Raw genomic sequence first — 21,059 nt, forward strand, 5'->3', positions numbered from 1 at the left:
TGTTCCCCTTTGCTTGTTTATATAGAAGACAGTTTGTGATATTGCCTTACATTATTTGGATATGCCGGAATTGGATGAGTGGAGGAAAGCACTGCAGGCCTGACAGACTGCTCTTAGTTCCAGTAAATTGCAATATATCTTGGACTCCCAGGGGGTCAAGCGGTCTTGTGCAATATGATCATCCATATGAGTTCCCCAACCTCAGAGGGAGGCCTTGGTAATGAAAGTCACCTCGGGTGTAGGTGTGAGCAAAAAGTCCCTACTCAAACTTTTTCTGGCTTTGTCCACCAGATGAGAGAGGCCAGAACCTTGAACAAAATTATTACTTTGGCATTGATGCTGACTTTTTCTGGTGAGCAGGCAGACTGAAGCCAGGTTTGCAAGCAATGGAGATGGATCTTGGCAAATGGTGTCACATGTGTGCATGAAGTCACGCTGTCAAGGAGTGAAAGGCAAGTTCTGACTGAAATCTGAGGGTGACCTGTTTTATGAGATCACCCATGGCATGGAATCTCTTGATAGGAAGACAGGATCTTGCTGTAGTCAAGTGCAGGGTCACTCCTATGAAATTTATGTACCTACAGGGAGTCAAAGTGGACTTTCTGTGGTTGACACCAATTCCCAGGGAAGGTAGTAGACGCAGCAGGAATCAGGATACAAACTGGACTGCCTTGCATGATCTGCCCATCAAAAGCCAGTCATTGAGGTATGGAAAAACAGTAAATCCATTACTTCTCATTCAACAGCCAGCACTGAAAAGACTTTTGTAAAGACACAGGGGTTCCATAGCTAGCACAAATGGAAGGACTGAATTGGCAATGGTCTTGACAAAGGAGAAGCCTGGAGAACCTTGTGTTCGCCAGATGAATATCTATGTGAAAGTATGCATTTTTCACGCCAACAGACAAACCATATGCCCTCTTCCACAGAGGGAATTATTGACATCAATGTAACCATGCAGAATTTTAATTTTCAGATGAATATATTTAGTCATCATAGGTCGAGAATCAGTCTCCATCCCCCACTCTTTTTGAGGACTAAGATGTGTGGGGAGTAGAATCCTTTCCCTTGATGCTCAGGTGGAATTCTTTCTATGGTTCCTCGGTGGAGAAGTAAATTGTCTTCTTGTTGAAGAATTTCCTCATGAGATTGGTCCCTGAAAAGCAACTGGGAACAGCTTTGTGGGTACAGGTTGACAGAAACTCAATTAGACAGCCGCAGTGAATAATTTCCAACACCAATCTGTCTGTTGTTAAAGCCCTCAAGTTGTAAGGAAGCTGGATACAGTGGCCTCAAAAATTGAGGAGCAGATATTATGGCACTAATAAAGGGACATGGGTCTTGACAGTCCCATCAAAAGAAATTCTTTGGTTGTGGGTTAGAGTGAGGTGTGGTAGTGGACGGTGGAGGAACTGTGTACCTGTGCCTTTGAACCCTCGGTTGTGTGGTGGTAAAGTGGTTGAGGAGGTGGTCTTGCTCTGCACCCCTGCTTGGGATGCTTCCTCTTTGGGGCAATGGCATAGATACCCAAAGAACAAAGTGTTGTCCTCAAGTGAGTGAAGAGATTCATCTATCTGTTCACTGAACAGGTTAACTGTATCAAAGGGCAGATCTTGAATGGTACTCTGCTCCTCTTTAGGGAAACCAGAGGATTGTAACCAGGAATCTCTCCTCAGGACAATGGCTGTAGCCATTCCTCTGGAAGTGGAGTTTGTGGCATCTACTGTGGCCTGAAGAGAGGGTTTAGCCACTAATCTGCCTTCATCAATTAAAGGACTGGAAGTTAGCTCTATCTTCCTGAGGGACCTTGTCCTTAAAATTCAACAACTTTGCATAATTAGTGAAGTTTTATTTAGCCAGAAGGGCCTGATAATTTGAAATTCTAAATTGGAGAGCGATGGAGAAAACCTTTCCTCCTGTAAGGATGAGCTGTTTGGCACCCTTCTCCAAGGGTATAGTTTTAGGTGTTGCAGCCTAGATCTTTAGATGGCTACTTATGCCACTAAAGAGAGAGACAGTGGGTGAGAGAAAAGAAACTCTTCCCCCTTAGATGGAATGAAGTAGAAAGGTTCAGCCCTAATCGGGGTGGGAACACAAGAAGCAGGAGTGTGCCTCACCGTTCTAGCTGGAGTCATCATAGCCTCATTGATCTGGAGGGCCATTCACCTAAGACCCGAGGATTGCAAGATGTCCAGCAATCTATGTTATGGCTCCTGAACCCCTTCAGGCTGTATCAGGAGCTCAGATACCAACCTTTGTAGGAGCTCCTGATATTCCCTGTAGTCATCAGGCAGAGATGGTAAAGATGGGGTAACCACCTCATCTGGTGAAGATGATGAAATTGCTCCCAGAATCATTGAATACAGTTCAACTTCATCTTACTCTGATGGGGCTGGTTGGTGTTGGCTTAGTGTACTGATCCCAGGTGCACAGAGTAGGAATCCCAAGGGCCCCCAATAAAGCCAATATGAGGGATCAACTGACTGAGGACAAACCTCACGTCACTGGATACCACCTGTGTCTTGGGAAATCATATCTGGTCGGAGCATGAAACCCCAATCTCTGAGGGCTTCTGTCCTGCCCGTTGCTGTATGATAGGGTAGCAGTTCTTCTGGAACCCCTGACTCATTAGCTGAAAAAGCTGGATCCCAAACTACCCGTGGAACTGATGGTACCAATGGTTTGGTACTCAGGCTCATGGGTGGGAAAGAAGATCGGTTCTATGTCCTTGGAATAACTTCCTCCTAAGAAGTAACTATGTCTCCAAATAAAGACTGACCTGAGAGAAGGCAGGAGAGGGGATATTGTAGAACAAAAATGTCTTCCAGGGAGACATCAGTCTCAAGACTGCCCAGGGGTACAGCATGAGTCAGTTGGTGGAGCCACCACATCCATGCTTCCTGGTCACAGAAGAAGCTGGATCCCTCCGGGGCCATATCAATACTGGCCCTGAGTCTTGTCTGAATGTCAAAGGGAGTGGTAGTGAATGTCTGTCTTTCGGTTTGCACATCAGAACCAGACCTGGAACGGACGGATATGTGCTCCTTCACATCACTTTCTCCTGCTGAAAAAGTTAATTACGACCTAAAACTTTAGGATCCCTGCACATGGACTCTCCGACTTTGAAGGAGTTGGGGAGGGATCTCTTTTCTTTGGGGCAGCTTTGGAAGAAGATGGTTTGTCTCTACACTTGTAAGAGCACCCCTTATTCTCATGAGAAGCCTTCTCTTGAGGCTTGGAAGTCTTAACCTCAAACTCATGAGGTAGTGCTCAGAGTGGTGCTGCGGATGTACAGGGATGTCTCCCCAGCCCAGATCTGATTGAGGTCTCATGGCCTCTTCCATCAGATGTTTTCTAAGTCTTAGCTCTCAACCCTCACACGTTCTGGGAGGAAAGGAGCAACAAATGCTGCACTTAGCTGAGATGTGAGCCTCACCTAGACAGTAAAAGCAGAACTGATGTTCGGCGCTCACTGAAAATGAGCAAGGCGGGAAATGCAATTCTTGGACCCCAGAACTCTGGGAATAATCATAGCCTCTCAGGGAGGATTTCCCCAGGGTAGGGGTGGGGACACTTAACTAACTAATACTTGAGACTAAAGGAGTAAACGAATAAAATACTAAAACTATTTACAATGTATTTACAGATTGAAGCAGTTGAAGGAAGAAGCTGTGGACACAGAAGATTCTGACCCAGGCCATGTGGCAGTAAGAAGGAACTGGAGAAGCACCAGGACACATTGCCCCCCTTTGCCCTCAGAACGACTGGGCAGGAAATGGACCAACAGACACTGCTTACTAAAAATCTGAGTTCAGGCACATGGGGCACCTGCACACCCACATGTGGACTACACACAGGGACCATCAAAGGAAGAATCTTTGTTTTTAAAATTAAATGAATATCAAAGACTGTATTTTAAATGTTAAGTTATGGACCTACCAAACAAATGTAAGGATATGAAACATATTGGAGTAGATCCTCAGCTGGTGTAAATTGTCATTGCTGTTGATTCCATTTTGTTCACTTATGCTGTACAGGAGTTAATGCTGATTTGTGACAGCTTTAGCTTTGAGTTTCGAGGGTTTTGTTGGTTTGACAAACAATTTACAGTTTACATATTTTACACATATGTCCACACAAACATGTATACACATATGCATATTTAGTATTACAATGTAGCGGAAACAATCTTTCCAGTTATACCTGAAATAAAATATTTTTTTCATTCTAACACAGCACCAATATCTCTAGCCAGTATGTTAAAGAAAGGCACTATAAGAAAATGCCTGAAGTGAGAAAATGAAAGATTAATTTAAACATGGATCTCTGTAAGAGGAATAAAAATAAAATGTGCACTTTTTAAAATATTTGGCCAATAAAAATAATATATTATTCTTGCATAAGATAAAAATGTTGCATATACTTTTCTAAATACAAACTGAATATTGTTAAATTCATTTGTTTTCTTACAATCAAATATTTTTTTCAATTCTATTTTGTTAGTTCTAACATGGCAATCATATAAATTTTTATTTTTACACTATTACAGAAGTGCATTTCTCTAGGTTTCCAAAACCACCTTATTCAACCTTCCCCATCTGTCACCATCTGCTTCTTTTTAGCGTGTACTTTTTTGTGTGATCGCATAAGCATGTGAAAAATAACTAACAATCAGATGATTGTCTGCTGGTACATTTGAGGACTGGGCATAATAAAAGTGAACTGCCAAAACGTACTTAACACTTTTAATTTTGCTGGGTCTTGAGTGTGAGCTACATTTGATTTCCAAATTGTTTTACAGTTGGAAAGTCGATCAGGTATTGCTAACACAACAGCAAACCACATTAAAAAATGTATCTTCCATGACAGCCAGGCCAAATACAGATCTATGGTCCCAAGAGTTTACACATTTGACCTGACTGAATTTAACCTTGCACTGATTTTAGAAGGATGTGGTGGGGAGCTGGAAAGAGCCTATCCAAAGTAGACACTATCTAGGTCTTCCTTATATTCCCAGTGAACAAGAAAAAGCAGATGTCTAATACTGACAGTGGTGCAAGAAATCTCATGGGGAACAAGGAGGGGCAGAAGAGAGGAGGCAGAGCTCTGCCTCTCTTTCTTACCAGCCAATGGAGCTGAGTAATATGGAAGTAGTATTTGGAAACACAACACAACTTTTTAAGAGGGTAGCAGATGCCTCCACCAAGCGCAAAACATTTGGAAGCTGCCAGGAGTGCACTACATTGGGATGAAGAAGATATGGCTTTCCAGAACTCTGTCTGTACTCATCAGCTAGGGCATATCAGGATAATGAGAATAAGCATACATTCCTGCTTGTAAATTCACTTGATATAATAATAATGGAAAATGAACACAAAAGAGATGCAAACACTGGCAAAGCAAATTACACTTTTTGCAAGCAAAAAATGTTCTTCAGTATTCACACGGCTCTACCACTAACAATCTTTGTTGCCATTTCTAGACCTTTAACATATCTGATATACAATGTATGTAACTGTTTATATCTGAATAGGTATTAGTTGACTTTTTCACCTTGCTGGGGTTTCCGGTATGCTTTTCATGCTCTGCCTCACCCACTACAGACCTCTCAGGCCAGGGGTGGCCAACTTGTGGCTCCAGAGACACATGCGGCTCTTCAGAAGTTCATATGCTGCTCCTTGTATAGGCACCGACTCCGGGGCTGGAGCTACAGGCGCCAACTTTCCAATGTGCCAGGGGGTGCTCACTGCTCAACACCTGGCTCTTCCCCCACTCCACCCCTTCATGCCCCCTCCCCGAGCCTGCTGTGCCCTCACTCCTCCCCCTCACCCCCCAGATCCTCCTGCATGCCACAAAACAGCTGATCAGGAGGTGCGGGGAGGGAGGAGGAGGTGCTGATAGGCAGCCAGTGGGTGGGAGGCGCTGGGAGCAGGGGCGAGGGAGCTGATGAGGGGCTGACATATTACTGTGGCTCTTTGGCAATGTACATTGGTAAATTCTGGCTCCTTCTCAGGCTGGCCACTCCTGTCTCAGGCTGTCAAGTGAAAGCATTGTGAGCCTACAGGTATACTCATGCCAACATCCACAATTTTGAGATGCTGCATTCCTTCATTCTTTTTTTGAAATCACTAAAAGTGGAAAGCATCTCACAGAAGAACTAAGCACCCTTCAGGAGCAGGACTTATCATTGTTTCCCAATGATAACAAGTGGGAGTCTGGATGCACTGCCAGAGATATTCCCTGTTGCCCTCTACAACAGCATGAGCATGCTCACAGCCAATGCTGCAGAGCCAAACTGGACCCAATTTAGTAAATATTTCAGGTGAAATCATTTTACAGATTTTGAAAATCCACTAAAATAATTTTACAGTTAACATTTCCAGGTCTAGGTTATTTCTTACAGTGAAGCAACCAGACTTGGACAAATACCGCAAAGAAGGGCACATTACTATTCACTATGATATAATTTAATATATTTTTCTATCCCTCATAAATGCAATCAAATATCCTATTTGCTTTATTTTTAAAATATTTGTTATGTTGAGGAAAAACATAACACTCATCACTCATCTTCTGTTTTCAAACAGCAATTCCTGCCAGTATGCCAAAAATAACTTTTTGTATACAGTCTACCATGGTATTCCTCCAGCTCTTACTTTTACCACACTGCAACTGAAAGTATAAACCCAGGCTTCGTTGCACGTTATTTTTCCCAACTGTTAGCACCGTTCCTATTCTGAAGGCTCCTTGTTAACTAATAAATGCAAACCTTAAATTCAAAAACTATTTTCCCAAAATTTGTCCCCTCTTCCTCAAATTCATTATCTTTCTGTAGTTCCAGGGCTGAACATTATTTACTATATTACTTATACAGTGCCAAAAATTTGCATAGCATTTCACAAAACAACTCAAGACTGCAAGATCATTGAGGCAATGACTCAATCTAAGTTAAGTTAAAAAGAACAGGAGTTAATCACAAAAGCAGAAGGAAGTTGGGGTGTACATGTGGGTGTGCAGACAATGAGACCAAGCGTTCACTTGGGTGAATACTGCCAATGTCTTCTGGGTTGCATGGGATTTTATTATGAAATATATATAAACCTATGGTTGATTAAAAAAACTTATAACAAGTGACTTTTGAGAAAAAGTCTGAAAGGACGATAGAATTAAGGAATGACAGCGTGTTATGAAATAAGTTCTGGGTGTAGAAGGAAATATGAAAGGAGGCACAAAGAGGACAGTCAAACAAGGAGCTTGGACTGAACAAAGAGGGCACCAGAGAGCAAAAGAAAGTATGACCAAAGGTAAGAAAAATTTAAGTTTTAGATGAGCTCAAAAGGGAAAATTAGGAGCCTGAGTGTCAGAGGGGAAAGCAACAGAGGCAATGGGAGGGGTCTGAACTGGGTTGAACTTGGGCAGTGGTGAGTGAAGCACATGATTTTCACAGCAGACTTTTGAATGGATGATTGATGTCTATCATCATGGTCAACGGGAAGAAAGTTGCTGTAGTTAAAGCATGAGATAATCAAGGCACATATAAGGGCTTTGTGCTGTGAACAGTGAGAAACAGGTGGATTAAAAAATACTGTAATGATGACCCCAACAAAATGTAATGATCACTGTACGAGGAGAGGAGGGAGTTAAAATGACACCAAAATTCCTAATCTGTGGGAGGAGGAGGATACTGGGGTTGTCAACACTTATAGTGAAATTCAGTGAGGGTGCAGAAGCAGATCTGGTTTGCAAGGAAGAGTGCTAAACTGATAAACTCACAGTGGACAAAGTCTGCACATGCAGCAAAGCAACCAGAAGTTGGGGGTGGGCGGGATGAATCAGTCTGACAGACAAGGGGGCAAAGGAGCTGGGTAGAAAGGTTGGAATTTTAGATGGAAATCATGAATTGGATGGAAGAGAGTGAAGAAACAGAAGGAATGAGAGGCAGGGAGACAAGTAAGAAATGCCAATGGACTAGAAGTAACAGAAGGAATGAGAGCCAGAGATGGGGCAAGTGAGCAATACAGAGAAGGAGATAAAATGATCAGACAGAATTCAGCAGAAGGCAGATCAGTGACAGAGCAGTTCTTGTCAATGATATGGTCAAGGGAATGGCTTGTGTCTTGAGTAGAGAAATTGATCAAAGGCAGTAAGTCAGATGAGGGGGGTAATTAAGAGGAAATGTGAGTCAAGAGTGCCATTAACATGAAGTTCTAAGTTCCCAAGGTGCAGGGGCTGGATGACTTTTCACTTATAAAATTTTTAAAAGGCACACTGAAATCTAGTCCAACGTCATACGAGTTAAAAGCAGTTTCAGATATTATACCTGCATCTGAATTTTCCTGTCATTTTTCATATTTTTTCCCAATCACATTTACTTATTTTCTAAAACGCTTTCTTTCTTTCTTTCCTTCTTTCTTTCTTTCTTTCTTTGTGAAAGACTTACATAAACACAGGATACCAACAAACTAACTACATATGAGAAAGAGTGCAATCTCGGTATGATTCCATTTGCAACTCCCCTGAACTGATTCCATAACTGTGCCCTAAATTATCACTGTGGTTTACAGATAACTTGCAATAGATGAAACAAGAGGAAAGATTACTAGAGTACCACTAGCAGATGTTCAGATTCAAGTTCAACTGTTTGCAAAAATCATGATTTTTTTAAAAAAATGTGTAACACAGCTGTACAGAAAAGGAAGAAAAGTTTCATTCTGTCCATCATACTGCATTTGCACACTGAATAACCGTTCTGGATGATCAATACCCTGATCAATCCAAGCTGCCTCCATTTGAAAAAAGGGCAGAGTTTTTCTTTCTGTGAGGAATTTGCTGTTCACTTTGTTGATAAAATTACTCTGATTTGGACAGAGATGTCTGCATCCCCGGGTATAGGGCAATGTCTTGAAGGAACAAACAAAACAGTTTCTTTCATTGAATTTTGACCATTGACACTCAAAGTTCTGGAAGTGTTTAAAACACTTTGAGTCACTATCTGTGATGGGGCCATGTCCCTCTTGGCTGGTAAAGGCTAACAGAGAGATAATTTGCCTGTTGGTGGTTTAAAAAAAAAAAAAATCTATCAGATTCTTTGGCTGAATGTTTGGTGTCTGGTGTCCTCAAAGAGACACTGGTAAGGCCTCTATTCAACAAATAACGACATAAACTTTGCCAGTTACACAGTCTCCCTCCTTCTGTTTGAGTGGTCAAACAGGTATGCTATCTGCAGTCTTCAGATTTCCTTGATCTCAGTCAGTCTCATTTTAAAACAGGTTATGAGATAGACACCAGTGGGGGCTCTGATCACAGATTTCTTCCTATCTATGGATGAAGACAATGCACCTCATGCTGATTTTGTTAAGATGACTGGTACCTTCAACACTGCTGGGCATGAGGTAGTATTGAGCTTTCTGTGGTTCCTACCAGCAGTGGATAGAACTGTTCTGAAGTGGTTTTGCTAATTTTTATATACAAGGACTCTCACTGTGATTTAGGGCAAGCATTCATCCAATTCTAGGGCACTCTCATGCAGAGTTCTACACAGTTCTACTGTCTACCTTCTTGTTAAGATAAACTTGAAAACCAACCTGTGATCATGTGCAACTATGGAGAGACTTCATGAGCACCAATGAAGTTGCAACATGGTATCAATCATGGCCTTCTGTCTAAAAAGATTAGGGTCCACAAAAGGAAAAAGTCAGCTACTTCATCCCTCATCTCCTGGGTGAAGCCAGAATTTAGCAGCCAGGAGTATATCCCTTTAATTGTAATTGCAGATGCAACAGATTGTCATAACAACACTGCCGACTTAGCCTCAAGGGAATGCCCTGTTAAGTCCAGACCTTTCTAAACCAGAGCCTTGAATATTTGTTAGTCACTGGCAACATATCAGTCACAGACATCTTATCCTATAGATGTAATCCTATTCAGCCACCACAGCTTAATAATTAGTTATGCAAATAGCCAAAACAGCTGAAAAGTACAATTTCCTGCCCAAATGGTCCAGTCTCCTGGACATCCTATCAGAAAATGCAGAATGAAAGGTCTTGTCAGCTCTTTGGTATTTAACAAGTGAAACCATCAAGGAGCCTACCTGCTTTTCAAAGTTGCAGGGTCTATGCTATGCAGTATGTTATCTCACAGAGGTAAATTCTTGAAGTATGTGTTTTACACCTAATTGCCTTTTGTAAGCAACTGATGGTCTGTGGAAAACTGATAACATTCTTGTGACCCAAAGACCTCTTGATACCAACTGGCAGAGGGCACAGGTGTACATAAGGATACAGGGTGTCCTGGGTTCACCACAAATGTCAAGCAAGGTCTCTAAAGAAAGCCTGTGGCACTCTGCATCATAATCACTGTGAGAGGTATGTAACCACAATATGCGAGGCGTTATATACACATGCTGAAAATTATATTCTCTAGGCCTTGTAGTTGAAAAGACAGGTCACTCAAAAGCAGCGTGCCTTGAGACAAAATTCTACAAACAGGAGATGAGAGACACTTATCTCCCTGGTCTAGACCACTGTATATTGTGTGTCTTCCAATAGAAGTCTATCGGCATACTAAGTCAAATGCTAATGAAGAGCTTGCTTGCTGAGAACTCATAAGGAAATTAAAAGGAAGAGGTGAACAGCAGACAGGGAGGACAGCCCTGTTTTCAGGTGAAGATCAAAGTTATGGTCTGCAATATCTGGGAGTGCAAAGAGATGCTCTGGTATCCTTCAGTCTGTAAAGACAGGCTGCCAGCAGGTTAGATCTCATAAAAGGGAGATCTCAGCCATCTTGGTTGAAAATGTTGGGAAAAGGACTTAGGGTAAGCTATCTTGTATGAGACCAGGAATGTCCTTGGGAGTAAAATTTAAGCTTTAGAAAGAGTATTATAATTTTGTTTTCTATGTAACAATTTGTTTCCAATATTCTCTCTATCATTTGAATCTCTGGTCTTTCATAATATATTTATAGTGAAAACAAGAATAAGTGTATCTAAGTACTGTGCATTAAGTGGAGTGGTGATCCGGAGTTAAAATTAATAAGCTGGTATGTACTATTCCTTTGGGAGTAGCAAATCTGAAAGTTCTGTATGTATTCAGTGCAACAGGGGCTGGGCTCTCAAGAGGGATGCTCAGAGGACTTGGGGGTTGGTGTGTGCCTACCATTAACCAGTACAAAGTGAGCAGGGCCTCTTGAAACCTGGAAGGTAGGGCTTGTGCTGCCAGAGGCTAGTAGAGTCAAGGAGTTGATCCACAGCAAGCACAGACAAGACTTCCTCACACTAAGGGCACATGGTTGCGAGGTGCCTCACAATCTGGGGTACCCCTGGAAAGAATCAGAGCTCTGTTTTAGCCATGCCAGAATGTGGAAAGAAAGAACATTTTTTTCTTTTGTTCTTTCCTCAGAAACATAAAAAGGTCTGTATTCTTAATCCTACTACACATTTTTCACACAGTAGGATCCTACTACACATTTTTCAATTGAAGTTAATCCTTCTTCTGTGATACCATAATCATCATCTGGTGAAGATTAAGCAGTGAAAGCAAGCCTGGTTTCCCTGCAAATGTACCTAGGAATGAAAAATTAGCAATATTCTATATACCTAAATTGGGGAATACTGCAGAAACTAGTAATGTTTCTCAAAACAGAAGAAAATTTTAGGTGTGACCACTATACATGTAATAAAGAAAGGATTATTTCAATTATTCTATTGTAGATGATACTGGACTTTTATTATATTTCAGATGATTTAGCTATATTTATAAACACACAACATTTCATAAATTTGAAAATATGATTATTGGTAGATAAAAGTTTCCCAACAGAAATAATACAGTAATAGTAACAATAATCCAACATATTGTCCATTCTTCAAAACAGTTTTGATCACCCAAATAATATACACTGCAATTAAATGAAAGATAAAACAGTTTATATTGTACAGAAAAAAGTATTCTAAATCATACCTCAGGAGCTAGGTATTCTGGTGTACCACAGAATGTTTTCATAGTAGCTGCATCTGTGATTCCTTCTTTGCAAAGTCCAAAATCTGTAATTTTTATGTGGCCATCTTTATCCAACATTAGATTTTCTAACTGCATATTAGAAAAAGCACACACAGTTAGTCCTTAAGTATTTCTTAACAGGCTAATATACTACATGTCAACGAAAAAAACATAACTAAGCTATATCTGCTAGGTAACAAATTGCACTATAGTTTACTACGGTGCCATCAAGAGAGTGACTGTAGGCTCTATCAATAGACACCATAAGAGTTTGCTCAATATACTTCTTTCCCACAGAACAAAAGCAAAAAACACTTTCTAAAAATTTCCTCGCATAATTTCCGGAGGACCTATTGCAATCATCAGAGAATTGTTTGTTTGGCAAAATTTTATAGCTTTCCTCTATCTGTGTGTTACCTGCAGCTCAGGCTCATGGAAATGACCTTCAATTGCTACATTTTACTTACATTCTATTTTCAAATATTTAAGGAACCAGAATGAAACCTGGTACAATTCTTACTGGGAATTATCCCAGAAAAATGACTAACACTAGTTCTCCAAAAGCTTCTTCTGTGTGCATAGAATTTGTTTGGACATTAAAAATAATTCAACATATATATACTGCAAACAGCAAAACATTGTTCTGAACTACTTTTCTGAATAGGAAACCTTAAACTTTCTCAGTAGAAAATGTGTTTATGAAAATGCTGATTCAACACTTGTGAACTACCTGACTTCACATCAAATAATGAATCTCTAGCATTCTCCAAGGAGATAGTAATCAGGGCCCCATGTATTCTGTGATTCCACAACTACAGAAGAATGGTGCATTAGAATTTTAGCTTTCTTTTTTAATAATGTTTCTAGTCCTTGTGGTCTAATGTGTAGCATTTTAACTAAACACAACCTTCCCCTCCCCCACACACACACACTAACTCTGCTTTTCTCAAAACTGTGTAACTTTATAATTACTTTGAGTTTGTCCCAATAGTCTTTGCAAAAACAAAAATTTGATTACTTGTGTTGTTGGTTTTTTTACCTTGAGATCACGGTACACAATCTTCCCAGAATGCAGATAGTCCAAAGCAGAGACAATTTCTGCACCATAGAAGCGTGTGCGGTCCTCAGAGAACACTCGCTCTCTCGACAAATGGAAAAACAGCTGCAGGGTAAACAGCAGGGACAGGATTGTAATAATTACTGATTTAGTGGGGGAAATTAACACAAACATAAAACACCTCTCATCACCATATTGTGATGATAGATAGTGTACTCTCAGTGGACACTCAGCACTCTTAGACAGCAGCTGGCTTATCTTTTCCAGGTTTCCAAGGGGGGAAGGCGAGCTGTTAAATCAGCATTTTAATCAATATACCAATCTTGTTTAAGGCATTCTGCTTGCTACCCATTTAACCTTCCGTTACCAGAGGAAAGAAGTATGCAACAGCATCATCCTGTACTTTTCCCTCTACCTCCTCCTCCCAAATTTTATTTTTAGCTGTTGAGACATATCATTTAGACACCTGAACACAGATATTACTGTAAGATTTTTCTTCCTGTTAATTGCCTGACTTACCTCTGAACTGAGAAAATGTCTAGTCCTTAGCTGGATAGTCACCAAACAAGTGAAGTATGACATTATGCAACCACAACATATTACAGTATTTCACAAACCATAAAACAACTATCTGGTATTTTTGTAAAACCAAACCTATATATCTGTGGTATAATTTTGGTACACAAACTATACATTTACTCGATTTGATACTCTTCTTCTGTCCCCCTTTCAGCACTTCATAATTAAAATTTTACTCTGTAGACATTTCTTAAACTGAAAGTATTTAGTGAAAAAAATTAGTCATTAAATGATGCACATTATAAAACACAAAGAAAAAGCATAGCATGAATCTGAAGTTCTGTAGCTGAATAAGCCTCTTACGAACTAGTACAAAATAATAAAATAAATCCAACTCCCCCTCATCCCCAAAAGAAAAAACTTATAGCAGAGTTAAACTGCAGAATATGACTATTCATTCCATTCACTAGATATACCCCTTTTCTACTTTAGAGATGTGGACAGATTCTTTAAACACAACCAATCTTCAAAATCCATTAGTTTCCATCTACAGACTAGTTTGCTATTCTATATAAAACAGCTCATGTGACTTGGTATACATGGGCACCCTCTTTTCTCCCCACAAATTATATTAAAAATACTAACAAGGAATAATGACTAGCAGTCCTAAAAATATGGAAACCTTCGCTGTTTGCAAATTATGTACTGGACAAGAAAATCTACAGTAAAACTATATAGTGTTTTCATGCAGTGCTAAAAGAGAAGAAATAATTCCAAAACATAGGTTAAACATAAAAGAAATGCATAATAATAGATTTAACTTACATATTACCAAAAGGTAGCTAAACAAAGTTTGAAATACTAAACATTAATACAGCGTTGGATATGAAAATTAAATTACTTTTTAAATGTTTTTTGCAGTTATTTCAAGCTTGTAGACACTTCAAAATATAAATTATACATTAAGCATCAATACAAATATTTTGGTCAACAACTTCCCTGCAATTATATTTTAACATCATTTTTATTTTTTAGTTGCAATCTGAAAAAACATATATATTAAGACAGTATAGCAGTCTATATTTGTTGGTCCAGGTACCTCATGCAAAATTTAGATAACAGAGTTAGATACAATTTTGGATCACAAGCATTATCTCATTTTCTGTGTAACCTCCACCATTCTGTAAAAAAATTATATATTTTTTCATGAACACTGAAACTTTGTTTCCTAAGTATCTAATATGCTCCTGCTGCTTATTTCCTGCCTCACATAGCAATGTCCTTCTATGACAGCACAATTACTGGCAGTAGGGAAAATATTAGAAACTGATAATACTGGCATATCAGATACGGAATAAACAAAGAATTTATGAGCTAAGGAACAGAGACTGTTTTCATACAATGTCCCTAATATTCTAAAACAAGGGAGGAAAAACAAAATAAAATTTATACAGTATTAGAATAGTTTCTAAACAGAATTGTTTATCAAAGGTTTCCATGCAGTGTTCACCAAATGCATGGTAAAACTGAAATTTTCTCAAATAATGTTAAAATATAAAAGCGAGATACACATAAGTATTATGTCTTAGTCATGCTCTTCTTGTTTCACAGAAATGGAAACCAAGAATCATTCATCTTAAAAAAAAATTAAATGCTCAAAGTAATATAAAATAATGTGATTTTATTTATTTTGCTTTATAAAGCTAGTAACTAGACATTTTTCAAATTTAACAAATATATACTCCATAAAAACTATGTAGCCTTCTCCTCTGACATCTGGAAGAATCGTGAAAGAGAAGGAGATGTCTGGTTGCCCCCATATGAATGACTGTATGCAAGAGAGAGTTACAAATTTTCCATCTTCAGACTGTCCCAGTAGCTTAGCAGTAAAACTCCTCAGAACATTCTGGAACCTCAGGGGTTCAGCAATGTCAGAGCAGATAAAGCACTGAAAATAGAAAAGGTACGGATTTGAGCCAGCAGGAGTTGATAATCTACCTTGACAAAGCTTTTGATTATTTAGAGTTTGGTTTGGTTTTTTTCAAGTCCCTTATTGTAATTCTCATTCAAAATATCACATCCAAGATAGCAAGGCCAAATTAATACGGCTAGAAACTACTCGCAATAGGCCCATGGTTGCCACAGAAGACATGAGATCCCGAGTGAAGCTAATTCCAATATCAGGTCTGACAAGAGCTCAGTGCACTCAGGTAGCAGTTCTAACAACTATTAGCCTAATCTGTACCAAAAGGTCCCATATTCACTTTATCTAAGGACGCACAAGGTAGACACATTAAATGAATCCATCTTTAAGAATCTCCTTCACCTGAGATTATATAGAAAAAGACCAGTGATACCTTCTCTCTGGTACTTTCTAGATTCACAAAGGATCAAATATCCAGCCAGACTCAGTTGAGTCAATAAAGGATCACTCAGACAGGCTTCAGAAATACATGCAAGGTCTGACATCCTCCTTCATGATTAAATCAGGTCTTATTAGCTATCAACTACACTTTAAGCAATAGAAGCTTGTAGTTAAAATCACTGTTTGCCATTGACCCACACCCCTAAAAGAAGGCCTCAGAAAAAGTTAAGTGGCCAGCAGGTCTGGTAACAAGTGTCAACCACTTGGTCTACCAGTAAAAAAAAAAAAAAGAATTGTCCCCCTACCTAGTGTCATTATTTATTTGTACAACTGTAGCGCCTAGGAACCCCAGACATAAACCAGGACCCCACTGTGACAGGTGCTGAACAAAAAACAAAAACACAGTCCCTGCCCCAAAGAGTTTACAATCTACGTATAAGACAAGAAACAATAGATGGATACAAAACAGATGGGGGACTAAAAAGGAACAATGAGACTATATTGTTCAGCAAGGTAAGCAGTGGTCTCAGCACACCAGCGGCCTAACTACTGTCAAGTTTGCCTTTCTTACCCCTCGCTAATCAATTCAGGAATACAAGATTTTCATCTAAATAATGTTAAAATTCAGGCTTACATTTCCTTTTTCCTTCCAAAAGCACAGTTAATTGTATAATAATTTATAATATAAATAAGATACAAGAGAAACAATCAATCTTTTGGAAATAAGTACCTTAAACTAGACACTTATTCAGTAACTCACTTGCAGATTTTCTTGAAAATCCTTTAAAATGACTGTGTTATAACCTAATGGAAATAGATCAATTCATCTGACCAAAAAAATAGGGCAGGCCTTCTAGCCGAGTACTTGTCCCCATATTCTTCTTTCTTCCATAAGGCTAGATGGGTAGATAATTCAAAATGAATAATTTGCCTAACTTCACATCTTCCTCTTTGTGATTGTCTGTGAGGGAACGGTGATTTTTATCAGATTGATTTATTAATCTCTGAATGACTTCTGCAGATAGTTCTTGGTTTGTACCTTGTCCCTAAGCACTCTGTTACAAATATTCAAAATATGGACGATTTTGATCATTTACATAATCTTGGAAACAAATGTATGTTTCTGTGCCCAGAAGAGATGAACATAGCTAAGAACTGAATTTCCACTGCAAATATGTTAATGTGCTGCAAACATTCTGCAAATACATTTAAAATTGAAAATGTAGGTAACATTCCTATAGTAAACTCATTTACTAGAATGACAAAAATGTAAAGCCAACATATATATATATATATACACACACACACACCCTCTACAAGAAGAGTCAAATTTTTATTAAAAAATTTGAGAAAATAGTCAAAGAAAAAATATGCTGCGTCCATCCAGCTCTTGGTGGCACTTTAAGTTTGGCAAATGAAGATCATGACATTCTTAAATATTGTCAAAAATACATCCATATGCTGTGATCTGAGATGACTTACTACAATGAAATATTATCTTCATTCATTGCTTCTCCATATGTTGTGAAAAGTTTAAGTTGTATTTTGAATACAGCTAAAAAGTTTCACAGTATATTTAATACAAGTCTCAATTTCTATCATTATCATAAAATTAAAATACAACAGAACAAGTATTCTGAAGATGGCTAATCAAGCAATGAGAAACAATAACCTGTGTAACAGTGCTGATTATTATATCCTCAAGTGCACAGGGAGACACAAAGCGAGGCATTTGGAGGGAGCATTAATAAGTATTTCTGCACACTCTGAACGGTATTAGTGGAAATATGAAATTTAAATTAATTGGGCCTGATACGCAGGTCCACTCCAGCAGTGGAAAGCAATAGATAACTAGATGAGCCTACCTAAAGGGAATCTCCAGATGGCAAAAAGCCAGTATAGAGGTTCACCCTCTTCCCTCCCCAGTATAAGGGAAGATCCCAGAAGAAGGGGAGTGGGACAAGGATGTTCCTATTTTGGGCTGCAAGAATGGTCCCCAAGGTATAACTTAGATCACCTTTGAGGCTGTTCTAAATTATGCCTGGAACTGGACCAGCCATCGTAAAGCCAACTTTGTCCTCTATCCTGCTAGGAGTGCTCAGCATCTCTGTACCTAGCCAAGGATCTAGCCAATTTACTTTTAATTTTTAAATTAAAATATTCTTAAACTATGTATATTACAGATCATAATTAATTTTGAAAATCATGTAATCAACTAACCCACTAGATATAAATGCACAGTTCAGAACATCATTTCAAGTAGGTAGCCTCACCACAGTACTACACAAAAACAGAAATAAGCCACACTTGAAATAAATAAAAATCCTTCATTATAATTTTTAAGGCGTTTTACATCCACTTTTCTTTCAATGATTTCTAGGAAGGTTTTCTTTCTATTCCCCCTTTCCAAATTTCCCTAGGCTACCCACCTAGTTTTTATTGTCTGCATCACCTTTGAGTTCCCACACCTGCACCTCAGCCTAGCACCCTTACATCTTACAGCAGGAGTGGGCAAACTTACATCGGGGTTGCAAAACTGTACGGAGGGCCAGGCAGGGAAGGCTGTGTCTCCCCAAACAGCCTAGCCCCTTGTCCCCTGACTGCCCCCCTCAGAACCTCTGACCCATCCTAGCCCCCTGCTCCTTGTCCCCTGACCGCCCCCTCCCAGGACCGCCCGCTCCTAACCGCCCCCCCGGACCCTGCGCCTTATCCAACCCCTCCACCTCCCTGCTCCCTGTCCCCGGATTCCCCCGACCCCTATCCACACCCCAGCCCCTGACAGGCCCCCCGGGACTCCCACACCTATCCAACCTCTCCCCATATTCCCTGTCCCCTGACTGCCCCCCCAGGATCCTCTGGCCCTTATCCAACCGCTTCCTGCTCCCTGTCCCCTGACTGCCCCGACCCCTACCCACCCCCCTGCCCCTAACCACCCCCCTGGACCCCACACCCTTTCCAACCCCCCATGCTCCCTTTCCCCTGACTGCCCTGCCCCCTATTCACACCCCCGCCCCCCTGACAGACCCCCCCAGGACTCCCACGCCTATCCAACTGCCCCCTGCTCCCCATCCCCGACTGCCCCCTGGGACCTCCTGCCCCTTATCCAAGCCCCCCAACCCCGCCCCCCCCCGCTCCCTGCCCCCTTACCATGCCACTCAGAGCGGCAGGACTGGCTTATTGGAAAGACTGGGAGGTGGACGGGCGCAAGTCACACTGCCGGTGCAGCAGCGTAACTACAGGAGAGGGGGGACAGCAGGAGAGGGCTGGGGGCTAGCCTCCCTGGCCGGGAGCTCAAGGGCCAGGCAGGACGGGCCTGTGGGCCGTAGTTTGCCCACCTCTGTCTTACAGCATGGCATCTGAATGTGTGTTGTTGATAGAGCAGGCCTGCTCCTCTCCAATTACAGAAATTCTAATAAGCACCAGAAAAGAATGAACAAGGCAAACCTACCTGGAAAAATGGACAAGGTTTTCCCACTGGTGTCATCAAAAATCAATGGTACCAAAACCTTCTTTGATCCCTCATGTACTCACCTACTTACTTAAACTAGGAGATCTAGGAGTAGATAACGTTTTGGGTTGGGATACTGATAGATTCAGCAGACCTCTGAATCAAAATTGTCTGGACCACATTGGAACTATGAGGATTAGCTTGGCCGAGTCCTATTTGAGTTTGCAGAGCACTCTGAGAATCAGAAGAGTTAGGGAATAAGCATATAACAGGTCTCTTGATCATGTTATCAGGAACATGTTGACTGTGGATGCTGGGCTCATTCTACCTCTCGAGCAAAATCTTGGACATTTCTTGTTATAGTGAGTGATTAAGAGGTCCATCTTCAGATTTCCCCAGTCCATGAAGATGTCCTCCGGTATCTTGTCTTTAATCTCCGACTTATAATTTGTGAGGAAGTGTCTGCTGGGGTTGTCCACGAAAGTGTTACGCTGTCTAGGTAAGTGTACTGCCACCAGGGATAGCCAATGTTTCATGCACCAATTCCTGGCAGAATGGGAGAGATCTGGCTCCATCCTCTTTGTTGATATAAAACTTGGTGGTCATGTTGTCAGACATGATTTGCAGTGACTGCCCTTCTATTAGGGCAGGCCTTCCCTACAGCTCTGAGCTATAAGAAACTGATGTGTATTCTCTTCTCCCTTGGGGACCATAGACCCTGTATCTTTAATTTGTCCAAGTGGGTATCCAATCCTAACAAGGATGTGTCGGTGTTCATGGTATTGGATGACAGCGACACCCAGAAGGGGACACCTCTGCAGGCATTCATTGGGTTTTTTCCCCACCATATTGGTGAAGACAGAACCCAGCGTGGGATAACACAAGGCATACCCAGGTGATGTTTGGAGGATGTATAAACCAGCTTGAACCAAAAAAGCACACAGTGGAAGTGAAGTCTGGCATGCAGTGTAACAAAAATGTAAAAGGCGACGTGTCCGAGAAGTGTGGAGATATAACCTTACATTGGTACATGGGTTTCCCTCGCATTGGAGAATTAGGGTAGACAGGTTCTTGACTCTGTCCTGAGGTAGATAGGTCCTGGATGTGGAGGAGTCTAGGAGTGGACCAATGAATTCAATCCTCCGACCCTGAGTTAATGTTGATTTCTGTTTGTTGACTTTTAGGGCTAAAATCTGAAAGACTACGGTGCGGAAGGCTTCAGAGGCCTGCTGAGATTTCCCCCATATGAGCCAATTGTCCAGGTAAGGATACATGTTGATGTTGCATCCTCTCAGAAAAGTTGCCACGACTGATAGCAACTTTGTAAATACAGTTGGTATCATGAAGAGTGCAAAGGACAACACTCAATACTGATAGTGGTCCTGGCCCGCTGTAAACCTTAAGTACTTCTTGTGAGGCATAATGATGGCGATGTGAAAGGATACATCCCAAAAGGTCGAGAGAAGCAAACCAGTCTCCGGAGTCCAGAGTCAGGATCATTGATGTGACGGTGACCACCCTGAACTTCAACTTGTGAATGTGTTGAGGATTCAAGGATGGATTCCTTTTTCTTTAGAATAAGGAAATAGTTGCTGTAAAATCCTTTCCCCCTGCATTGCGTAGTCTATCACTCCGAGAGAGAGGAGCATGAGGATCTCTTGATGTAAAAGATTC

At 40.6% G+C, this 21,059-nt stretch overlaps 1 protein-coding gene across 4 annotated transcripts in view; it reads right to left on the minus strand.

Moving 5' to 3' along the window:
- AKT3 (AKT serine/threonine kinase 3) overlaps nucleotides 1-21,059 on the minus strand; it is a 270,822-nt gene that overhangs the window by 55,196 nt on the left and 194,567 nt on the right. For all 4 annotated transcript variants that reach the window (XM_073338271.2, XM_073338263.2, XM_078852231.1 and 1 more), the window contains 2 exons: nucleotides 13,036-13,158; nucleotides 11,958-12,086 (listed from right to left, as the gene is read on the minus strand). In XM_073338271.2, coding sequence (XP_073194372.1) covers nucleotides 11,958-12,086; nucleotides 13,036-13,158 — 252 coding nt within the window. The remainder of the gene's footprint in view (nucleotides 1-11,957; nucleotides 12,087-13,035; nucleotides 13,159-21,059) is intronic.

Source organism: Lepidochelys kempii, chromosome 3, assembly GCF_965140285.1.
Source record: "Lepidochelys kempii isolate rLepKem1 chromosome 3, rLepKem1.hap1, whole genome shotgun sequence".
Lineage (NCBI taxonomy): Eukaryota > Metazoa > Chordata > Testudines > Cheloniidae > Lepidochelys > Lepidochelys kempii.